The sequence below is a fragment of the Larimichthys crocea genome, chromosome XI, assembly GCF_000972845.2.
Source record: "Larimichthys crocea isolate SSNF chromosome XI, L_crocea_2.0, whole genome shotgun sequence".
Taxonomy (NCBI): domain Eukaryota; kingdom Metazoa; phylum Chordata; class Actinopteri; family Sciaenidae; genus Larimichthys; species Larimichthys crocea.
In genome coordinates, this window is record NC_040021.1 from 15,540,149 (window position 1) to 15,559,345 (window position 19,197).

At 40.0% G+C, this 19,197-nt stretch overlaps 1 protein-coding gene across 4 annotated transcripts in view; it reads left to right on the forward strand.

Moving 5' to 3' along the window:
- Window positions 1–19,197, forward strand: part of klhl29 (kelch like family member 29) — a 198,059-nt gene that overhangs the window by 113,019 nt on the left and 65,843 nt on the right. For all 4 annotated transcript variants that reach the window (XM_027284236.1, XM_027284235.1, XM_027284237.1 and 1 more), the window contains 2 exons: window positions 11,305–11,443; window positions 18,325–18,521. In XM_027284236.1, coding sequence (XP_027140037.1) covers window positions 11,305–11,443; window positions 18,325–18,521 — 336 coding nt within the window. The remainder of the gene's footprint in view (window positions 1–11,304; window positions 11,444–18,324; window positions 18,522–19,197) is intronic.

Genomic DNA, 19,197 nt, shown 5'->3' on the forward strand with positions numbered 1-19,197 from the left:
AATCACTGGCTCAGGTCCCTACAACAACTATGTGACCTGTCATGGAGGTGCCCTTGCTCAGTCTGTGTAAACTAAATTATAAGAAAATGTCAAGCACAGCTCTAATAAGAATAATAGCTAAGTTTACTTTAGTGGTTTTTGTCGTGACCATTTTCTCTAGTCAGGTAAAAACTCTTTGGATGACAGACAGGCAACCTGATTGAGGGCCTTGAGACAAGTTTGATATTTATGAAGTTGACATGTTGTGGCTTAAGGTCAAATCTCATTCTGGGTGACTGCTTGGAACAGAAGTGATGCAACAAAACTGACAAACAGAAACCTGCTTTTGTACGTACTGTGAGCCACGCACGGTCGTGCTTGTGAGTAAGTGCGACACACTCAAAGTTGGTCACATGCACAACCGAATGCTCCAAAAGAACTTGTTCAGATGCTCAGTCAACCCTCTCAAGGTGAAGTACAAATGAAACATAGTTTGCGCAGATGTTCTCTGAAAGGTTGTATTCATACTGATGCACCAGACCTATGTCCAGATGATTCATTTCACTCTATTAGCCCTGTTTTTCCACTGGGGGTTTATAATGTGGGTTAGACAGAACTCTGGCCCTTGCAGTAATTTATATGAAATAGTAACTTAGCAATTTAATTAAAAAGGAAGATGGAGAAGTGTTGCACACCCACTCAGTTCAAATCAAATCCCCTCTAAGCATACAGTATGTTATCTAAACCAGCCAGTGACTCCACACGAGCACAACATTGTTATAAGGATTATTCTCTTATGACATTGTCTTGCCTAAAGTCGAGCGTGTGTGTGTGCGCATGTGTGATGTGTACGTGCTTGTGTATTTGTGTGTAGGTACACATGCGTGTGTGTTTTGTTTCTGCATATGCATGGCTGCACGTGTGTCTCTTTGCATCAGGGCTTGTGTGTTTTTGCACAATGACATTGTCATCTGTTATGGGGTGGATGAATTACTCAACCCCGAGCTCAGTTTGACAATGACGTCCTCCATAATGCTTTAGCTTGTTTGCTAATCTTTAATGGGGCCCAATACACGCTTACAATTTCATGTGACATACTGTTCAAAAAAACAAACTAAAATCCATATTGGCATCTTGCCTCTTTGACACTATGACAAATACGCCGGTCCACAAATTCAAGGCTTAAGCTTGGCTTGAGTGATAAAAAGGTATGCTTTTTTTTTTTTTTTAAAGCATGCAGGCCTGTTTTCTTTAAGCATTTTATCTCAGTTCCCAAAAGAAGTTCTTATTAAAACTAAGTTATTGGATTTTCTTTTTTTTTTATAAAGTTCCTCAGACCAACTTTATAATAATCAAAATAATTCTTGCATGGAAAAATAAATGGCACAGTAAGATGCTGGAATTTCAATAATAAGGCATTTAAGAATAATTGTGAATCATTAATAGATGATTAATCAGTGTGCTTATTTATCTAAATCCGTTCTTAGTTTTGGAATAATTCCTCATCATTTGTGTAGCCGTTTTGCTTCATTTGAGCCAGCAATTTGCACAATGCTCAGGGTGATAGAGGAAACAAATTGTCCAATCACAGACTGTTGCTATGGAACAGTTTGGCTAATGTCTCATGGAAATGTAAATATTTCTGTTGGCCACAGAAACAGTCCAGCAGCAACATTCAGATGTGACATGGAGAACGGTTGTTTACATTGAATACATTCAATTAGCAACCCACTACAAATAGTAGCACACCTCTGTATTTTGGCCTGTGAGATTCTCTTTGGTGGGAGATACTGTTGCTGCCCATTGTGTCATAAGCCAGTATTGCAATTGGCTGTCAATCGACCAATCATAGCCTTCATCCTCACTGCACACCTCTGTCTGCTTGCAGTGGGGGAAGAATAACAAAAGCAACTTATTATCATAGCTCATTAAACAAATTAATTTATAATTAATAGTTAATTCCGCGTTCATCACATCTCATTAATCTTATTTCTCCACTCACTTTATTTTGTGAACTAATTTTTCTGTTTTTTTTACTGTTCCGATTTCTACAGAGCAACAGAAAACAGAATGAATTGAGAATATTTTTTCTGAACAAACCAACCTAACAAATTGACATTAAGATGCCTTCAAAGTCCAGTTGGAAACGTCAGATTGTTTAGTTCACTTGGCATGAATCATATGACAGCAGGATAGAGTTATGTTTTTCATGTGTTTTTCTGTTTAATGTTAAACATTCTTGACATAGACTAGACTACAGACTATATATATGTTGAGACTATATCTATGCTGAGAATCTTCTGTGTGTCTTGTGAGAAGCAGCATGGTGGGTGTGATGTGTCAGTGGGTCATCTGTGGTGTGTCAAATTTCTTAATTTTGGATTCTAAGTTAGTTGGTATGCACCTTTCTTTATGTGAAGCTGTCATCGCCTCAGTCTGTTTGCGTAGAATAGTGGGAAAATATTGGTGTGCTATGATAAACTGGGGTTAAATGTTGGTCAGCTTCACAGACTAAACAGGTGGCGACCATTACATTTGCCCTCAGCTATTTTCCATCAACATGTTTCCATTTGTGTGTCTCTAAACGCTTGAATGGGTGTTTTATTTTGGTGTTGTTTGATGGAAAAATTACAAGCACGGTATGTTAATACAGTTGGTCAGGATTGTCACATTAGCAGGTTGGCACCATATTGACTTTCACATTCCCACAAGTCCAAAAAACAGGTTTAAAACATCCAAGTGAGGAGTGCTGCACTGGTAAAGACGTGTTAGAAAACTATAAAGGGACCACACGCACACACATGCATGCACGCACTCACACACACACACACACACACACACCAATGCACACACGCACACCCTCACACAAGCATACTGTACGTTCGCACAAAGAAAGAAAAATAGGTTTCCAGGAATATAAATCTATACAAATCCTTAATGATGTGTCATTGGATCTTGCTAGCTTTGTCAAGTCCCCGTAATTACACCTATTACTTTCATGCTTTTTTGGTTCCTGTAAGTCGATTTAGCTTTCCCGTCACGTTACCTGACCGGGTGACAAGCATCAGCACAACCAGAATTACCTCTGTACACCCTAATTAAGACTTGTCTTTAGTGAAAAGCCATGATGTAATAAAGACCTATGAGTGGCTCTGATTCTCTTGGAACATTTTAATTGGAAGTGAAAAGAGGCATCATGACTTGATTTGTTTTTCTTTGTTGTTTTTGTTTATTTTGTTGTTGAGTTTAAAATGTTTCCAACTTAACACTCATCCATTTTGGAACAGAAGTCATGTCCCAGTTATTCTTCTCTGGTGGAGTTATTCCTGTGATGCATCTTTTGCAGTTTAGACTCGCTCTCCATTGATTGTAAAGAAATGATGGATGTGCAGGATTTACTCTTTTATTTTTGTCATTTACCCGGCTGAGAAAAATATCTGGCAAAACATAAGCAATAGTTGCAAAATTTAATAGGACACATTTAATTAAAAGTTCCGCTTTAGCTCAAATACTCCGGAGACCAGTTTTGGGGTTATTTTATATGTTTACAATAAAATAAAATGAAGTACATGCACTATTCCTCTGAAATAAAAGCTATTTTAAATGTTTTGACAGCAACAATATTACACACAGTGAGCAAATTCCCAAACACACATGATTATATTTTAATTAGCTGGAATACAAGTATTTCTGAAACACAATCTGAAATGCAAAAAGTTGCAATTGTCTGATCTTCTTTAATTTTTAATTTTAACCAACTACAGCAGTAAAAACATCATTTACTGTAAATGGAAAGTTGGCCAAATTCACCAAATAGCAAAAAAAGAGCAGCTCCTTTCAAAAATGTAACTTGTTTATTGATGTTAGCATCATATGCAATTGCTGAATTATTTTAATATCTAAGTAGCACAGACAGGTTAAGGCTCAGTGCAATTTTTTAGGCAACCATTTTCCAAAAAAAACCTCCTCGTCCTCTCTAAAATTTTGTTAGTTTTAGGAGCAGTAACTCTCCTACAGTAAATCTATTTTTTTTTTCTTGTGAGCTGCATGAGCCAGGAAGGAGATTCTTTGAGCTGTAATGTCATAACTGCAGCACTGAATGTAAATGTTAACCTCCTGTGAACTGTAAGCAGCAAGACTTGTAACCTACAGTACATGCATACAGTACATATTTCTACTTTCTGTCTTCAGAAGACATTTATTGGCTACTTTTACCATTTCGCTATACATTTGAAGAGTCTGCTGCAATTTCTATTTTTCACTTTTGACCAAATGTTGCAGCACCTGAAGGAAGGAAGAGACAGGATGGCGTTCTCGTTTGCTAGCCACAAGAGTATCCTCTTGTTAAAACCTCTTTGAGCAAGTATGACCGCTCGCCACCTACTGTCCCCCCCTGCCTGACTAATGAGGAAGCCTCTGCACCAGCCGGTGACTAGTGGATTTGTCCGGCTTCTCACTATATACAAACACAAAGAACAAGGGATCTTTGCATGACATCCTGTCACAGTGTTGCAGCAGGCCAACGGATGCTCCCAGGGCTCTGTTTGTTTATGTTCCTCCTCCTCTGAGCCTGTATTCTATTTGCCTCGACTTTGTTCCACTAGTGCCAATTGTTTGCACACGTGTGTGTATGTGTGTGTGTATAAACACATCTGACCCCCGATCCAGAGGGTATATGTAGAGGTTTGAATGTGCAGTGCAGAGCAGAGCAGAGCTGTCCTTTTTTTCGTGCATGCCTATTGGAGAAGGCAACAAAGGCCGAGGTGGCGTCTTTGAGGGGCACAAGTTCCTCACTCTCTCTTTCCCCTTTTCTTTTTCTCTGTCATAGTGTCCCCCCCCCAGCTCAGTCCAAGCTCTTTGACAGCAGTGCTGAAGCTAAAGCAGCTCAGCTCAGCAGATTCGAGCAGGGGAGAAATAAAGCGTCCTCATCATGGACTATTCTGTAAGGCTATATGGTGCCACCTCTTTCTTACAGACTGAAATCAGGACAGTTGGAGACTCGAGGGGTCTCGAGGATTTCTGATGCCTTGCATGAGCTGGTTTGCTGGGAGTAGGCACAAACTATTGAGACGTCTCCAGAAATGAATGTGGCGGTGATTGTTAGAGGTATGTTTCAGAGACTGTTTGGAATAATTGCGCCCTCTTCATGACACACATTGGGTAACACACTGAGATCTGAGGCTTTTATCTCCGTAAAGCATCATTTGTTCAGAAGATGGCATCTAGATGAGTGGCCTGATAGTGTTCGTGACATTTTGTACCTGTTAAAGCCTGACATTTAGCAAGCACAGCTTTTGAAATGAACTGACCTGAGATGAAGAATGTGGCGTTAAAAATGAAATGTTCTTTTTTGAAAAGCGGTTGCCTCCTTGCTTCCTTTTGTGCTAACAAATAGGTCAAAATTAATATCAGTGTGGTTTTACAGTGTACTACAGTTGGAATATTGTGAGAAAAATTGTGTAAAATATGAGAAAAGACATAATAAAATAAAGAAAACGCATTTTTAAAATATTAGATTTTTTTTAAGTATTGATTGTATCAAATATGAATTATAGCAACAAAAAAGACTTATAACACTTGGGAGTTAATTAGAAAACTATATATGCTTTTATTATCATTTTTAAACTTTGAATGTTGCATATGCTTATTATTTATATTTAATTACCAGGGGTTTAGTCAGTAACATTTAAAAAAAAAATCTAAAATGTTCAGTAATTTAACGTTAAAATATTTCCAGAAGAAGAAAAAAAACTTTCTCACAAAACTTCTTAGAAAATTACATTTTGGTTCATTTTATTCTTACAAGCAAATTTAATAAATGACTTTAGTTAGGCCTGGTGAACGCAGAGGAGACATGTTGAAGTGAGCTTTTTATTTTTGCTGGTAAGAAGAAAAATGTTCTTTGAAGTAATACTAAAATATAATATAAAGACATAAAAATACATTTTCTTTGTCACTATAGTGGTCTGAGAAAACGTAAAAATTTAACTTAATTGTATTCAGATATCTTTTTATTTTCCATAAAGTTGCTCTCCTATTTGTCCTGGATTACAAAGATAACTTTGTAGCTTAACAAAATGCATACTAATACAATTCTAAAAGAATTGAATCCCAAAGAAACATGTAAATATACAGTTTAGTATGTCATGTATAGTATATAACTAATTTGCAAAAATATGCATTTCTGTTAATTAATTAAATACTGTATGTTTTTTGTTGTCTTATTCTGACTAAACATTTCCCCAAAGTTTAAAAATATGTACAAAAAGTCCATAAGTGTGCATTTATATTTAAACTGCTCTTTTTTTTATTGGATTTTTGCTCTTTTAACAAGCTCATTCACAAAAGCCCATTATACCAGCTCAAGAAATGTTTTATTTCATCATTTCTAAACTATGAAACAGAAATAAAAGGCTTAAAAATGTATTCTTTAAGGAGATTTTGTGCAAATGTCTCCTTGGCATCAGAGCTGAAATTTGAGGTTTTTTTTTCTCTTCTTCCTTCCATTAGTTTTGACCTGAGGTTGCAATAGAGAAAATACACGATCCAACAGCTTGTGCTGATAGTGAACTTTTGACCATCTCTCTGCCTGCATGCTGTATGTGGGTGTGTTGAATGTGTGCAATCAGAAACAGGGAAAGTGTTTGCCTTATTAAAGTCAACAGGGGAAATGCAGCCTCCAAATATCCATCTCTCTGCTGCTCAGATCTACATTGTTTTGGATTCTGTGACAAAAACAAGTGAACCCTAATTGACATCAGATCATTTATTCATCCCAATTCTCTTTCTTATGATCAGTGTTTCCCTTCACATGGGACTATCTCTCATAAATCTTCCTGATATTATCATATAGTGTTTTGCTGTGGGGTCTCTGCAGGGAAATACATTTTGGCAGAGCCTACCACTGCTTGGAAAGAGTTCTTTTGTGTGCATTTGCTCTGAATCATGCTCTTGGTCCACTCTTCTTATTCTGTTGCAAGTTCCTGTTTGAAATGGAATTTCTCAAACGTCCATACTTATCTAAAGCCTTTTGTACGAAAAAGGACGTTTTTTATCAGACTTTCTCAGTCCATTCTGCTCCAGTCCTGCTACTGTACTACTGCTGCTGCTACCTTCAAATACGCTTAGAGAATGTCAGTTAACACACTGATCATTGAAAGTGTTCCATTTTTTAAAATTATTATTATTTATTTATGTTTATTTTCAGAATTTTGATCATGGTGGCATCAATTGGCATGAAATACAAATATATTTAGAATAATTGTAAATGTAATTGAAATAGGAAATGTATGTTTCTTTTTAACATTTCATATTTTTGGGTTATCAAAAGAACATTTTGAAATAAATACAGAAAAATCTTATATTATTGAAAATTAATCTGGAAAAAAAAATCATTTTTGTCAATCTGAAATTATTGTTAAGGAATTTGTCCTGCTCTAACAACAGAAGTACTTAGAAATATTAATAAAACTTTATAGGTCTATCACTTAGTCGGTTTGAAGATTAAAGGTAATTTCATTGTACTTTATGCATGGTGTTGAAAATAATCACTGCTTTTAGGAAAATAATGTGTTATAATTTGGACTTCTTCAAGCTCAGGAAAACCCATTATGACTGAACTGAATATTGAATTATTGATCGGCTAGCATGGATTATTCTGGATAATTTGGTAGAAATTGATTGTTGAAAGTTTAAAAGAGAACAAAAAGGTCAACGTGAACACATCATTGTCCTTTCTGCTGCGCGACATAGAATTTCAGCCAACTGGAAGATATGTGGACGATTACATGTTTACTTGCGCTTTTAGACACGATTTATGAGAACAAATAGGCAGGAAAACAAGAGTGTTAAGAACAATTCATTGTCAAATTGTCAAAAAGTAATTTAGCTATATTTAGTGTGTATTAAGAACTTGACTTGGTGAACAACCTTCTCTAACATATCCTCTTGCTCTTTTAAAAATAATGTAAAATAATAAATAATTCAATAATTTACAATTTTCAGCAAATTTGCAATTTAATTGCCCTGCCTAATAAATACATGACTTGCTTTCTTATTAAAAATAATGCCGTGGAAATTCAAAATTCTGAAGGTATATATAAATTATATAAATACATATAAATTTAGGAGCTACGTATCTGAAAACTCAGTCTAGTGTAACTAGAAATTAATATTTATTGTTGTTGAATTTTATATTTAAGAAAGATTTCAGACACTGTCAGCAAGGAAAATAATAAATTTGAAATCTAAATTAAAAAAACTTGCTTCAATGCATTGTTCTGTAATATAGAAATATTTATACAATTATTGTTTTTGTTAACTGGCTTAAACTGGATTTTGCAATGAACTCATGAAGATGTATCTCTAAATGCTAATTTTGGTGTCAACACAAAATGGTGGGTCTACGGAGGTGCGTGTACAATACAAGAACTCTAAGATGGCTTCAAGTTAGGCAACCAATGGCGTGCTGCGTCACCCCTTTACTGCAGCCTATCTCAGCCCAGGAAACAACTTACTGCACCTTTATAGTAGGGAGGCATGGTGCACGCTGATAGGTTACTGGAAAGCACACCCGAGGACACCATTGGCCACAGCGCTCTGAGATGTTTGACAGTGGTGTAGAGTTACTAGGCTAAACATCAGAGCTGGCGCTGTTTTCGTACCCCTTGTGCAATGCATCAACCAATCATAAAGAGCCAGCTCAGGGTCTTGTTATTATTGTGAACAGCTTAGGGGAAGGAATCTAAGCTAGCACATTTCATCACTGTTGGCAGCCTATGATATACTCCACTACTGTAACACAGTATAACACTATGAGAATGTCTGAGTACACCCCACAAAACAAACCATACCACTGTTTTATCCATCTGATCTCTCACCAAGAGAGTTTCCCTTTGAGAATATTGAGACGTTTGGTGTTTCAAAGCTGCCATGGTCCCATTGAACAAAGCTGTGCCTCACCACGCTCCATGCCAAACCTGAGAAAGGGAATGCCATGTGCCATTTCATGGTCCCCAGTGCTGATGAAGTGTTTTGCGGAGCTAACCAGTCCACCCCCCAGAAAAGCCATAATTAGCTTTTCCATCACGCATTCAGGTGTATCTGCACGGCTCCGAGGGAGGCAGCCATTGTTTGCTGACAAGTGGAGTTCTCAGTCTCCCCCTCTCCCTTTCTTTATTCTTGGGGCAAATGGATGGTATGTGGTGTGGCTGATTGGAGGTGAGAGCCATATCGGTTGCTGGAGATTCACTAATGCAAACTCAAAACTACTGTGTATTCACTATTCACAGTCCGTGCTCGCACAGTAATCAGATAGCTTGCCAACTGACAAGCAGCAGTGGAGTGGAATGTGGAGAGTGGAGAGGAGATGGATGAAAGACAAGGAAATGCCAGCCTTTGTGTTTGCATGTGCATGTATATGGATCACTCTAACCGTGCAGCTGTGCATCTAGTCAACGTACAACAGACATATTGTCAAAAATTGGATCTATTACCCCCCCCTCAAACTTATTTGGTATTCAGCATGTTTAATATCCAGGTCATTTTCTTTATGGCCATTAATCCCTTGATGCGATAAGTCTGAAGGATGTGCTGCTCACAGAAAAAGGCTTTTACCAAAGCACGCCTCTGAATTGCACCTTATTTGTCATGTGTCTTTATACTGTATAATTTCATCTACCGAATTAATTCAGAGCTGAGCTCCCAGTGTCAGTCAGAAGAATGGAAGGAACTAAATGAGTGGATATTTCAGCCAAATAGTGGGACGAGTCATTCCAGGTTAATTAAATCCCTGCTTTGTGTCTGCCGTGAACACAGTCCACTTTTGGGATGATAAAGACAAACTCCTTCAAGTCTGATTAGTTTCCCACATTTTATGGCTAAATGGCTGCGTATAGCACATATTCATTCATACACACACATACACACACACGGACACCTCGCTTGTTACATATGACAATACTGACCACAAATGAATCTTTGCATTGACACTGAAGGTAGAGTCCAGACAAGTTTCAAGAAAAGTAACCCTCTCTGCTGATCAAAGGAGGATTTGCCACTGTTTCTTATCTAAATCACCTTGTATCTTATATTTATCTTTCCCCGGCATAGAATACGTGCCTTTATTCCACAGAGACTGCACTTTGTGCCAAATAGGTGTTTACTATGGATCACAGCCTGCAGTCTCAGTGAAATGCTCTGTTAATTCTAAGACGACAGTAAGGGACCTGGCTCCCTCTATAATCGTAATGCTCCACATTATCATGTCTGTGGCTTACTATTTGAATCTCTTAGTGTTCTCTTTTAGCGCCATTCTCGATAGGAGATTAACCGAGCCGCAGTGTTGGTTATCCCTCCTAAGGCTGTAGAATAAGTTGCTGTTCTCCTGCTGATTTTCACTCTCAGCATCCCCTCATGGTGCCTCATTAAGACACGGAGAAACAAGTGCCAACGACCCAGCGCTACAGTAAGGCCATGCCCAACATGGTGCTGCTACACCGTATTGTACAACTCATTGTGTACTATGGCCTTCAACAGCACATTGGTTTGCTTCGAGCATGTTTTCTCAGATTGTGTCTCGTCCCTGTTTTTTTTTTTTTTTTTTTTTTTTTTTTTTTAGTTCTTTCCAGAGAGGAAGACAAGGGTGGGGGTGCATTTTCCTAAGAGAGGGAGAGCGAGAGAGAGAGAAGCTGGAGTTGGAATTTGGGGATAAGCAATTGTTTTCTCATTGAGTGACATTTGAAGGTCAACTCTCAACCGAGCGGGGCAAGCCAAAGAATTTTATTTCAATATGAATAATGCATTGACAGTGTCTGTTTTCAGCTCACACTTCTTTTAGACTCTTTTTTTTTTTTTAATATCTCATTCAGCTTCTCTTCATTGAAGTCCTAGTGCTGCAGTGTAAATTTACAGAGGTCAAATACAGCTATACAAGCGTCTTTTCTCATAATAATGATAGGGTTTTGATCTCATCTATGTTATCCACTAGCATGCTTTGCATACTGTATATCCCTGGCACAGTATAGAATATGAAAGCTAATCTCTTTTTTTTTTACATGTGCCCCTTTCTGCTACATATTTTATACACATGTCATTTTGCCTTTGCTGAAATGTTTGATCAAATGTGTACATGTCACTTCTTCATTATCATATAATGAACATTGTTCCTTAAGACTTGCCAGCAATATTGTGTTCCACAATCTGCACTTTTCAACATTTTTGTTCAGTTTTTTTTGTTGTCATGCTATTGTTGCTCATGTATGTATGGAAGAGAGGAAATTCTAAACCCAAATGTGGCATTGTCTGTTTCTTTTTCTTGTTCTACAGAGATGTTGAAGGAGTTGAACCAACAGCGCAGAGCGAAAGAGTTTACAGACCTGAAAATTATTGTTGAAGGCAAAGAGTTTGAAGTCCACCAAAATGTTCTAGCTTCCTGCAGCTTGTATTTCAAGGACCTGGTGAAAAGGTTTGCCTTCGCTTCCCCTCCCACCAGCTGTTGATCCAATCTGTTCTTTTCATAGGGCGCATTTGTGTCGCTTTTTTTTTTTTCCCTTCCCCTCTCTCTCTTGCAGGTGTGTGAAGACTTTGGTTCCTAACACAGGGCCAGCAGCCATTCCTTCCTCTTCCCGCTCAAATGAATGTATCTGAAACTGGAGAAAAAAGGTCAACCCTCGTCATTACCTTTCCTCCCCATGTAGGGCAATTTAACCACATTTCCATTTTAATGAGCAGTGAAAATGTTCCATGACTGGGGATGTTTTAAAACTCACCAAAGGGCCAAAACAAAAGAATCATACATTCTACACTTTGGGTGGTAATTCGCCAAAGCCCCGCTGTCTTCTGTGGGCAGAGGGATTTTTGTCTCCCAAGCTGCTATATTTTTCTGTTGCTAACTCTTGAGTTTTTGCTGCAAAACAGCCTTTTCATATGCTAATAAATCATGGTTAGTCTAATAAAAAAAGACATTTCAGAGTCATAAACAAAGGACAAAACAAAAGCACATCTAAGACATCTTACTGAACCACCACTTTCACAGGTTAACACCATCCTACACTAATGTATTCATTTGATATAGATCTAAGTATTCCCCTAGTATTCTGCCCTTCATGCACATATTTTTTGGTCTTTACGGGCTGTTTTGTTTCCGTGGTTTACCTGTCTGCATACAAGTGTGTGTGTGGGTGTGTGTGTATGTGTATGTGTGTATGTGTCAGCTACAGACCTTTTTAGTGTCTCTAGATGTGTATGCATATGCATATGACTGGGAGTATAACTGTATACAGTCTGATAGCGCAAGTATGTCTTTTTTTTTTTTTTTATCTGCCTTGTTTTCCGGGGAGGGAATACCATAATTCCCTAATGTCCTCATCCCTACTTCAAATCCTTGCAGGTGTTTTCATCATGATTGAGAGTCCCCTGGACCCAAAGTTGTTTTGCCGCCTTGGTGTTGTGTGCGTGTGTGTGTGTAAGAGAGAGTAAGTGTGTGCATGTGAGTATGTGTTTGTTCTCGCTTGCATGGCAAGGGATGAAGTGCTGAGCAAAGACAAAGACAAACAGAAAGACACACACAGTCTCTAGCCGTAGCTGGAATGCCTTAGGGGAGTTTGCCATTTTGCCCTGGAGCCATGCTGCCTCCACTGCAAGCTCATCAGAGAGCGGAGAGCTGCTTATCAGCTACCGCGGCCTCCTCATTCGCCGCTGATACATTTGTTCCTCCTGAATGGAAAACGGAGTGAGAAAGACAAGAGAGAGAACAGAGTCAGAAAAGCCACAGAGCCAACGTCTGGACCGCTCATCTCCATGACAGCTAGACTCGTACACACCACATGAATAAAAAAGAGACACAGAGTCTTCCTTTGACCTTGACAATAGCAGAGAAGCTTCCTGAGAGACTGGAGTGACTTTGGAGAGAACTGAAGCCCCCATGCTGGCCAACCTGTCTATCAGATTGTCTTGCCTGTGCCTCCTTTTCGGGACAAAGCCGGATCATTTATGCGTAAAGATGGGGCCCCTGAAATACAACGGGGCTCCCAGAGGAGCACGCTGAATTTCATCAAGCTCATCCTCATGGCTGCTGCTGCCTATGTTGTCTGATTTTTGTTCTTGTTCAATTTGACAGTTTAATAGAGCAATTTCTCATTAATTGGTTAATTAATTGTAAAACTACTTTGATTTATTTTCAGAACGCTGTCATTTTTCATGAAATTATGTGTAAAATAGAAATCTTCTAATTTGACTTCACACTAGAGAGTAATGAATTTGTTATATTAATTATTCATTTTGTAAGACGTCTCTGGTTCAATGTAATGAAGTCATTATCATCAGTGTTATGTTAACACGACACCATCAACAGTGACTGTTGATATTATAAGGCATGTGGCGCGTCGACTTCATGGAAATGAGACAAGGACAGTTGACAAGAGAAAGGCAGAAAGGGAGCGAAAACAAATGAATAAAAGTCAGATCAGGCAGAGAGTATAAAGCGAGGAGGAGGATGAGACCATTTTAGTGATAGCTGTGAGGTGTTTGCAGCCAGGCAGAGTGTCATGAGCTCAGTCAGAGAAGAGCAAAGAGAGCCAAAGGCCTGTCTGTCACTATGTTACGGCCTCCCATGTGCAGCTCAGGTCACTCTTTCAGTGCAGCTGAAATTATGCTGAGGCTACACGTGGCTCACTACTGTCTACAGCTTTATGAGGTCAAATAAGAGAGAGAGACTTCATCTCCTTACATGCTCCGTATCTCGTCCTCCCTCGCATTCACTGCCATTCAAACCCCCCCGTCACCTTGCTATAAACCACCACGATGTCTGCGTACATTATGTGCTCGAATTCAGGAAAACGTGTGTGTGCAAATGTACTTGATGTGAAGCGTGTGCACGTGTTTTACTGCATGCATGCTTTACTGTGTGTGCGCGTAGGATGCAAGGACATAATTCTCGTGTTATCCAGGCAGGCTGCCATTAGTCTGAGAGAAAGTAGAGATGTAATACTGGAGGTTGAGAGAGTGCTCATCACACTTATTTTCCCTGGTCTACCCACACACACGCGCACACACACACAAACACACTCACCAAGCCAATGACTCACTGAGGAAATTGAAGGCTTAATTGGCAAAAAGCCGATGTTTAGCAGCAATGAATGGCGATGTAATTATAAAGATTTGTTTGATAAACGTCAACATTTTCTTATTGGGATATATACTTCAACATTAGATGTGGGTTCTTAAAATGATATTTTTATCCAGCAATTTTCAAATCTTTTCAAACTCTCAGTTTTCAAACAAAGATACATGTCCCCCTCTTTTCAGTGTGCTCCACTGCCGCCCACCCTCACCTCAAGTATTACTTCAATCTATGTTCATTCGATCTGCCATCTTACCCCATGATACCTGAAGGATGTAATGCTGCTCCAAAATGTATGTGCACGTCCGCCCTCGCCCCCACCCAAAAACCTATTACCCTACCCTTTAAAGGGCCAATGCACTGTGCAGAGAGACAGATCATCTCCGGTAATTCCATTTTACCCCTCAGGATTTTCCAATAAGTGTGCTCTGCAGGCATTTAATTTATGGCCACTGCATCTCTGCACCACAGTAATGTAAAAAGCTCCAGAATCTTTGAGCAGTTCTGACACATGCTTTCATGCCATTTGTTTCTCCCCCCGTCATCTCTCTTGTCGACCCATGAGGTTTTCTATGCTTGTGAGTCAGACAGCGTCATGACTATGAGATGAGTAGAGAGCTACGTTAAAGCCCTTTACCGTGTCGGCCCAGTGTGAACACTGCAGCTGAGCCCTGAGTGCACTGTTCAGCCCTCAGCTGCTTCATTCAGCCTGAGGGGAAGACAGGACACTGTAATACTCCTCTCAGATTTAAATTAGCATCATTGTTCTGAGTGGCTACCCAAATCATATTGTCTTGCTAAGCCATATCTAACCATGCGGATAGTTTGGAGATACCTGTGCTACTCTCATACAATGGAAGTGATGGCACCTTTGTTTGTAGTTACTGCTCACAGCACTGCACAGTGATAACAGTAGTGGTTCCTTTTCAGTCACAATGGGCCTCATGCAAGAGTGTTGCATGAGTGATCAATTGCTGATCTCAGCCTCATGAAGGCCACCTGTTCATGAGTAAGTGCTTGTTTTTTTTGGATTTGATATTAGTGCTCCCAAATTTCCATTTATGCATCTCTGTTGTCCTTTATTTGTGGCCAGTTTTATACACAAAGATGTCACCCTTGAGTAAGTTTCACTCCATAGCACTTCAAATCCTTTGAATTTTGAACACCAGTTGTGGTATAAGGGGAAGAAATCTGACATTTTTTAATACAGATGGCAACATAGTGTCATAAAATCATATTCACCACAGAATACCCTCACAACATAGGGTTTTCATAGGGACTATAGCTTTGGTACAAAGTAGTTTTAATGAAAACTGATTCCGGTGAGGTTTGTGGATTACACAAGTAAGCGGGACATTATTTGTGGAAGTAGATGTTGTTGTGGTATGATACTGTGAGCACCATAAATGAAATTGGATTGACCTCTATTGTATTTGGGTGAAGACAAGAATCTCCAAAATAGATTTCTCCATACCCGAGCAAAATGAAAACTTTCTGCACAGCTAGAGCTCACTAAAGCTGGCTTAGAAAAATACCATTTATTTCATTTTGATGAACTGACCCTCTAATTGTGAAGCTTCAAGCCTTCCAATAGCAGAAGTCTTAAAACAGCAATTCTAAGTAAAGTATTTGTATCAAGAGTTCTGTCAATCCAATGTCCACGTTCAGTTTTTCCTCTCATGCTGATGGCCCATGTTCACACTTGGATGGAGGTTAGGGCTTTTAAACTCTCCACCTGTCACCCTGTCCTTTTTGTCCTTTAAAGTGTCTGACACAAACTGGACTTGTTCCTGCCAGATAGGCTTGAAGTCTCACATATTCTGGAAGGAATACCTTGGCCTCAATAGCACAAAACAAACACAAGCAAAACATGAATCCCAGCGCTGATAAAGCAACCACATTATGTTTGTTTATTTTTATAATTTATTCCTGATTTATGTTGTGACATGTAAATGTAAGCCATTTTAGCCCAGATAGTGCAGGCTTTGCATCTGAATAAGTCTCTACCTTAACATATCTTGGTAGTGTATGTACCTCCACAGAATAGATGGTCTTGTAAGAACAAGCTAAATGTATTCCGTGTAAAATGGGCTTTTTTTAGGTTGACGGATGTATTAGGAAGTGTGTGTGCGTGTGTGTTACAGCCCCCCCCCCCCCCCCTCCTCTCCGCCTCTGCTCACCACCATTTTGACAGTCTCTGCTGATTTTAAGACTTCTTCTTGAATAAGTGGTGCATTTTTCACAAACAAATTTCTTTGCCTGAGTGTGCCCATCTTTTTTCCCCTCCTAGCCCGATCTCTCCTCCTCTGTCTTTCCTGTCCTCCCTGCCTCCCTCTGTCACTATTTAAATTCAAGTCTGCAATCAGACGCAGCATAAATATCCACCTCTTTTAGAAGCTCCGGAAAAGTCATTTCCATAACATAAGTGCTCAGACAAAACAAACTGCCACTCGAGCTGGTTCCTATTGCACTAATTGAGCAGGTTGATGAGCATGCTCTTCTTTTTATTTTTAGCTCTTTTTTCCCCCCCCTCTTTTCTTCCCCACCTCCCTCCATCACTTTAACCCTGAACGACACTCCCCTTCCCTCCTTTCTGTCTTACTACCTGCCCCCACTGCAGGGCTTTGTGCGGAAAAAGGGCAATAACACTATGTGGCTTTTTGCTTTGCAGGAGGAAAAAGAGTAACTACCTTGGTTTTTCCAGCCAATGTCCATCCAGAGACAAATGCCATTGTCTTTTATTTTATTTTTGGATGTCCTTCTCCCCTCTCACCTCCTGAGTGCGCTTTAAATGACGACTAATGTCTCAGTTCATACACTACAGGCTACTGATGATTATTGCAGCGGGGACTCTGTTTAGCTGTGATGGTGGATTTTTTTCGGGGGTGGGCGGGGATATCTCTTATTTAAAAGACCAAGGCACAGTCATGGAACAACCCAACCCCTCCCTCAGAAGGATGGCTGCTGGCTCCCTGTGGAAGAACCGTCTCGCCCTGCCTCCCTTCCTTTTTACTTCCTCCTCATCGACCCCCTCCCCACCCGGCCTGCCTGCCCCCTCAAACCTCTCCTCTCTCATCTTCACTCTAACCATTTCGTCTACCTGTCTCATCTTGTTTGTTTTGCTGTCTATGTCTCACTAAATGCTGACTGTTTGTCATGATTTCTAATCCAACAAACTGGTTCCAACAGAAAAGGAAAAGAGGCACACACACAAAGCGAGAATCAGACAGAACGTTATTATTGTGCTACCATGAATGACAGAAGCAAACAGCCTCCATCCATCTCAATGTAGCCTACTTTTCATATTGTTGATGTCCATAGCCGCAGGAAGAGAGACATAGTAGTGGGAGCACACGTTCTGTGGGGCTTTGATTCCATTTATTTTGCCCTTGAGTGGATTATTGTTTCACATGGGACATTAAACACGGGTGGCGAGGTGTTATTTAACTCTCTCATACCTCCCCTGGGGGATCCTGCATGTGAACTAATCTCTGCCATTTGATCCCGGTGAAGTCACAACGTGGCCCAGTTCTGAAAGCAGCCCTGCACTCCCCACACATCTCAAGCTCTGCATTACGAAGGGATATCATATTCTATTTAATTTGCTCATCCAAGCACTCCCTGGCACCTCTTACACCATGCCAGTACGAGTGGATACTCTTTAATATCCAGCACACACACGGCAGCGGTGTAGGCTCACGAACAGCAAGAGCTTTCCAGTACAACGTGCTTTAACCAGCGTCCTTTACATTGTGTCATCTGTCAGTGTATGACCTGTGCTGTCACTTTCTTTCTCTCTGTTTTCTGTCTGATAGCTCATATGTACCCTGCCATGTATGCATGTGCACCTCTAAAACTATGCATACATGAAAACACACATGTGATAAGCATGCCTGTTGAAACGAAGCAATAACTTTTAATTGCCTAATCTTTGTTCAGAGAGGACATTTTGTTTCAGATGCAGCAATATAGTTGCAAATCTGCTAGCCTTATAGAAAAGTAGAAACCATCCAAAGTTCTGTTTCTGTCCCTTTTTCACTTTACGTTATCTTATTGTGTAATGATTCTCTTATTTTCTCCCCACTCTCGTACTGGCCCAGGTGTGTTATGGGTGTCGTGCGTAGCATACACGTATCTTTGTCCCTATCCTCTTTTTATTTGTTTCCTCACCTTTTCTCTCAGAGCACCCCTAACTTGCCTCTCTCTTGCCGTGATTGGTTGATCAGGTCATCAGGAGAGACGCGGAGCGGGGAGGTGCTGGAGCTGAACATGAGTAACATCAGTGCTGATGTGCTGGAGCTGCTGCTCGAGTTCGTCTACACGGGATCGCTGGTCATCGACTCGGCCAATGCCAAGACACTGCTGGAGGCCGCCAACAAGTTCCAGTTCAACACCTTCTGTAAAGTCTGTGTCTCCTTTCTAGGTAGGAACAGCTCACAAAACAGGAAGGGTGGTGTGTATGAGTGTGCAAGTGTTATATGCTTATATCAGCAAGTGTGTATGCTTATTACATCAGATATTCCTATGCCACCATTCCTGCTACATGCAGTATCTACAGCATCATGTATTTTCACACGTTGTCATGCTTCATCACTATGCGCAGCCTTACAGGATGTTTTGTGCAGAAGCTAAATTTCCTCCGCGACTCGGGCACATCACACTCCTTTTTGTCAAGTTTCCAAAGCAAGCAGCCATGTGAGAATTTTGCCTGCTAACGCTCTCAGTCGGGTGTGCCTCTGTTCTCATCCCAGTGGATAGGACCAAGCACGGGGGCAGATTTATAAAAAGGTCAGGGAACAATTGTCACTTAAATGTCAAATCTTCTGGCCTGCACCATGATGGAATCAAAAAATAGCAGAACAGATTGATCCTCAGACAAGGTATGGAAAGTGGAGCAAAGGAGGGGAGGGGCTTCTCTGGAGCCCAAGGGGGTCACATGAAAAGCAAATGGCATGTTCCAGATTTTAGTGGGTAACCAACCAAAAAGCTGCAAATGTCAGGTTTTGCATTCCATTTAATAAATTGTTTGGGGTATCTGTAACACAAGGGAAGTGCATGTTAGCAAAAAGGTCAGCGGCAGGAAAGGAGTAGGGAAAAAA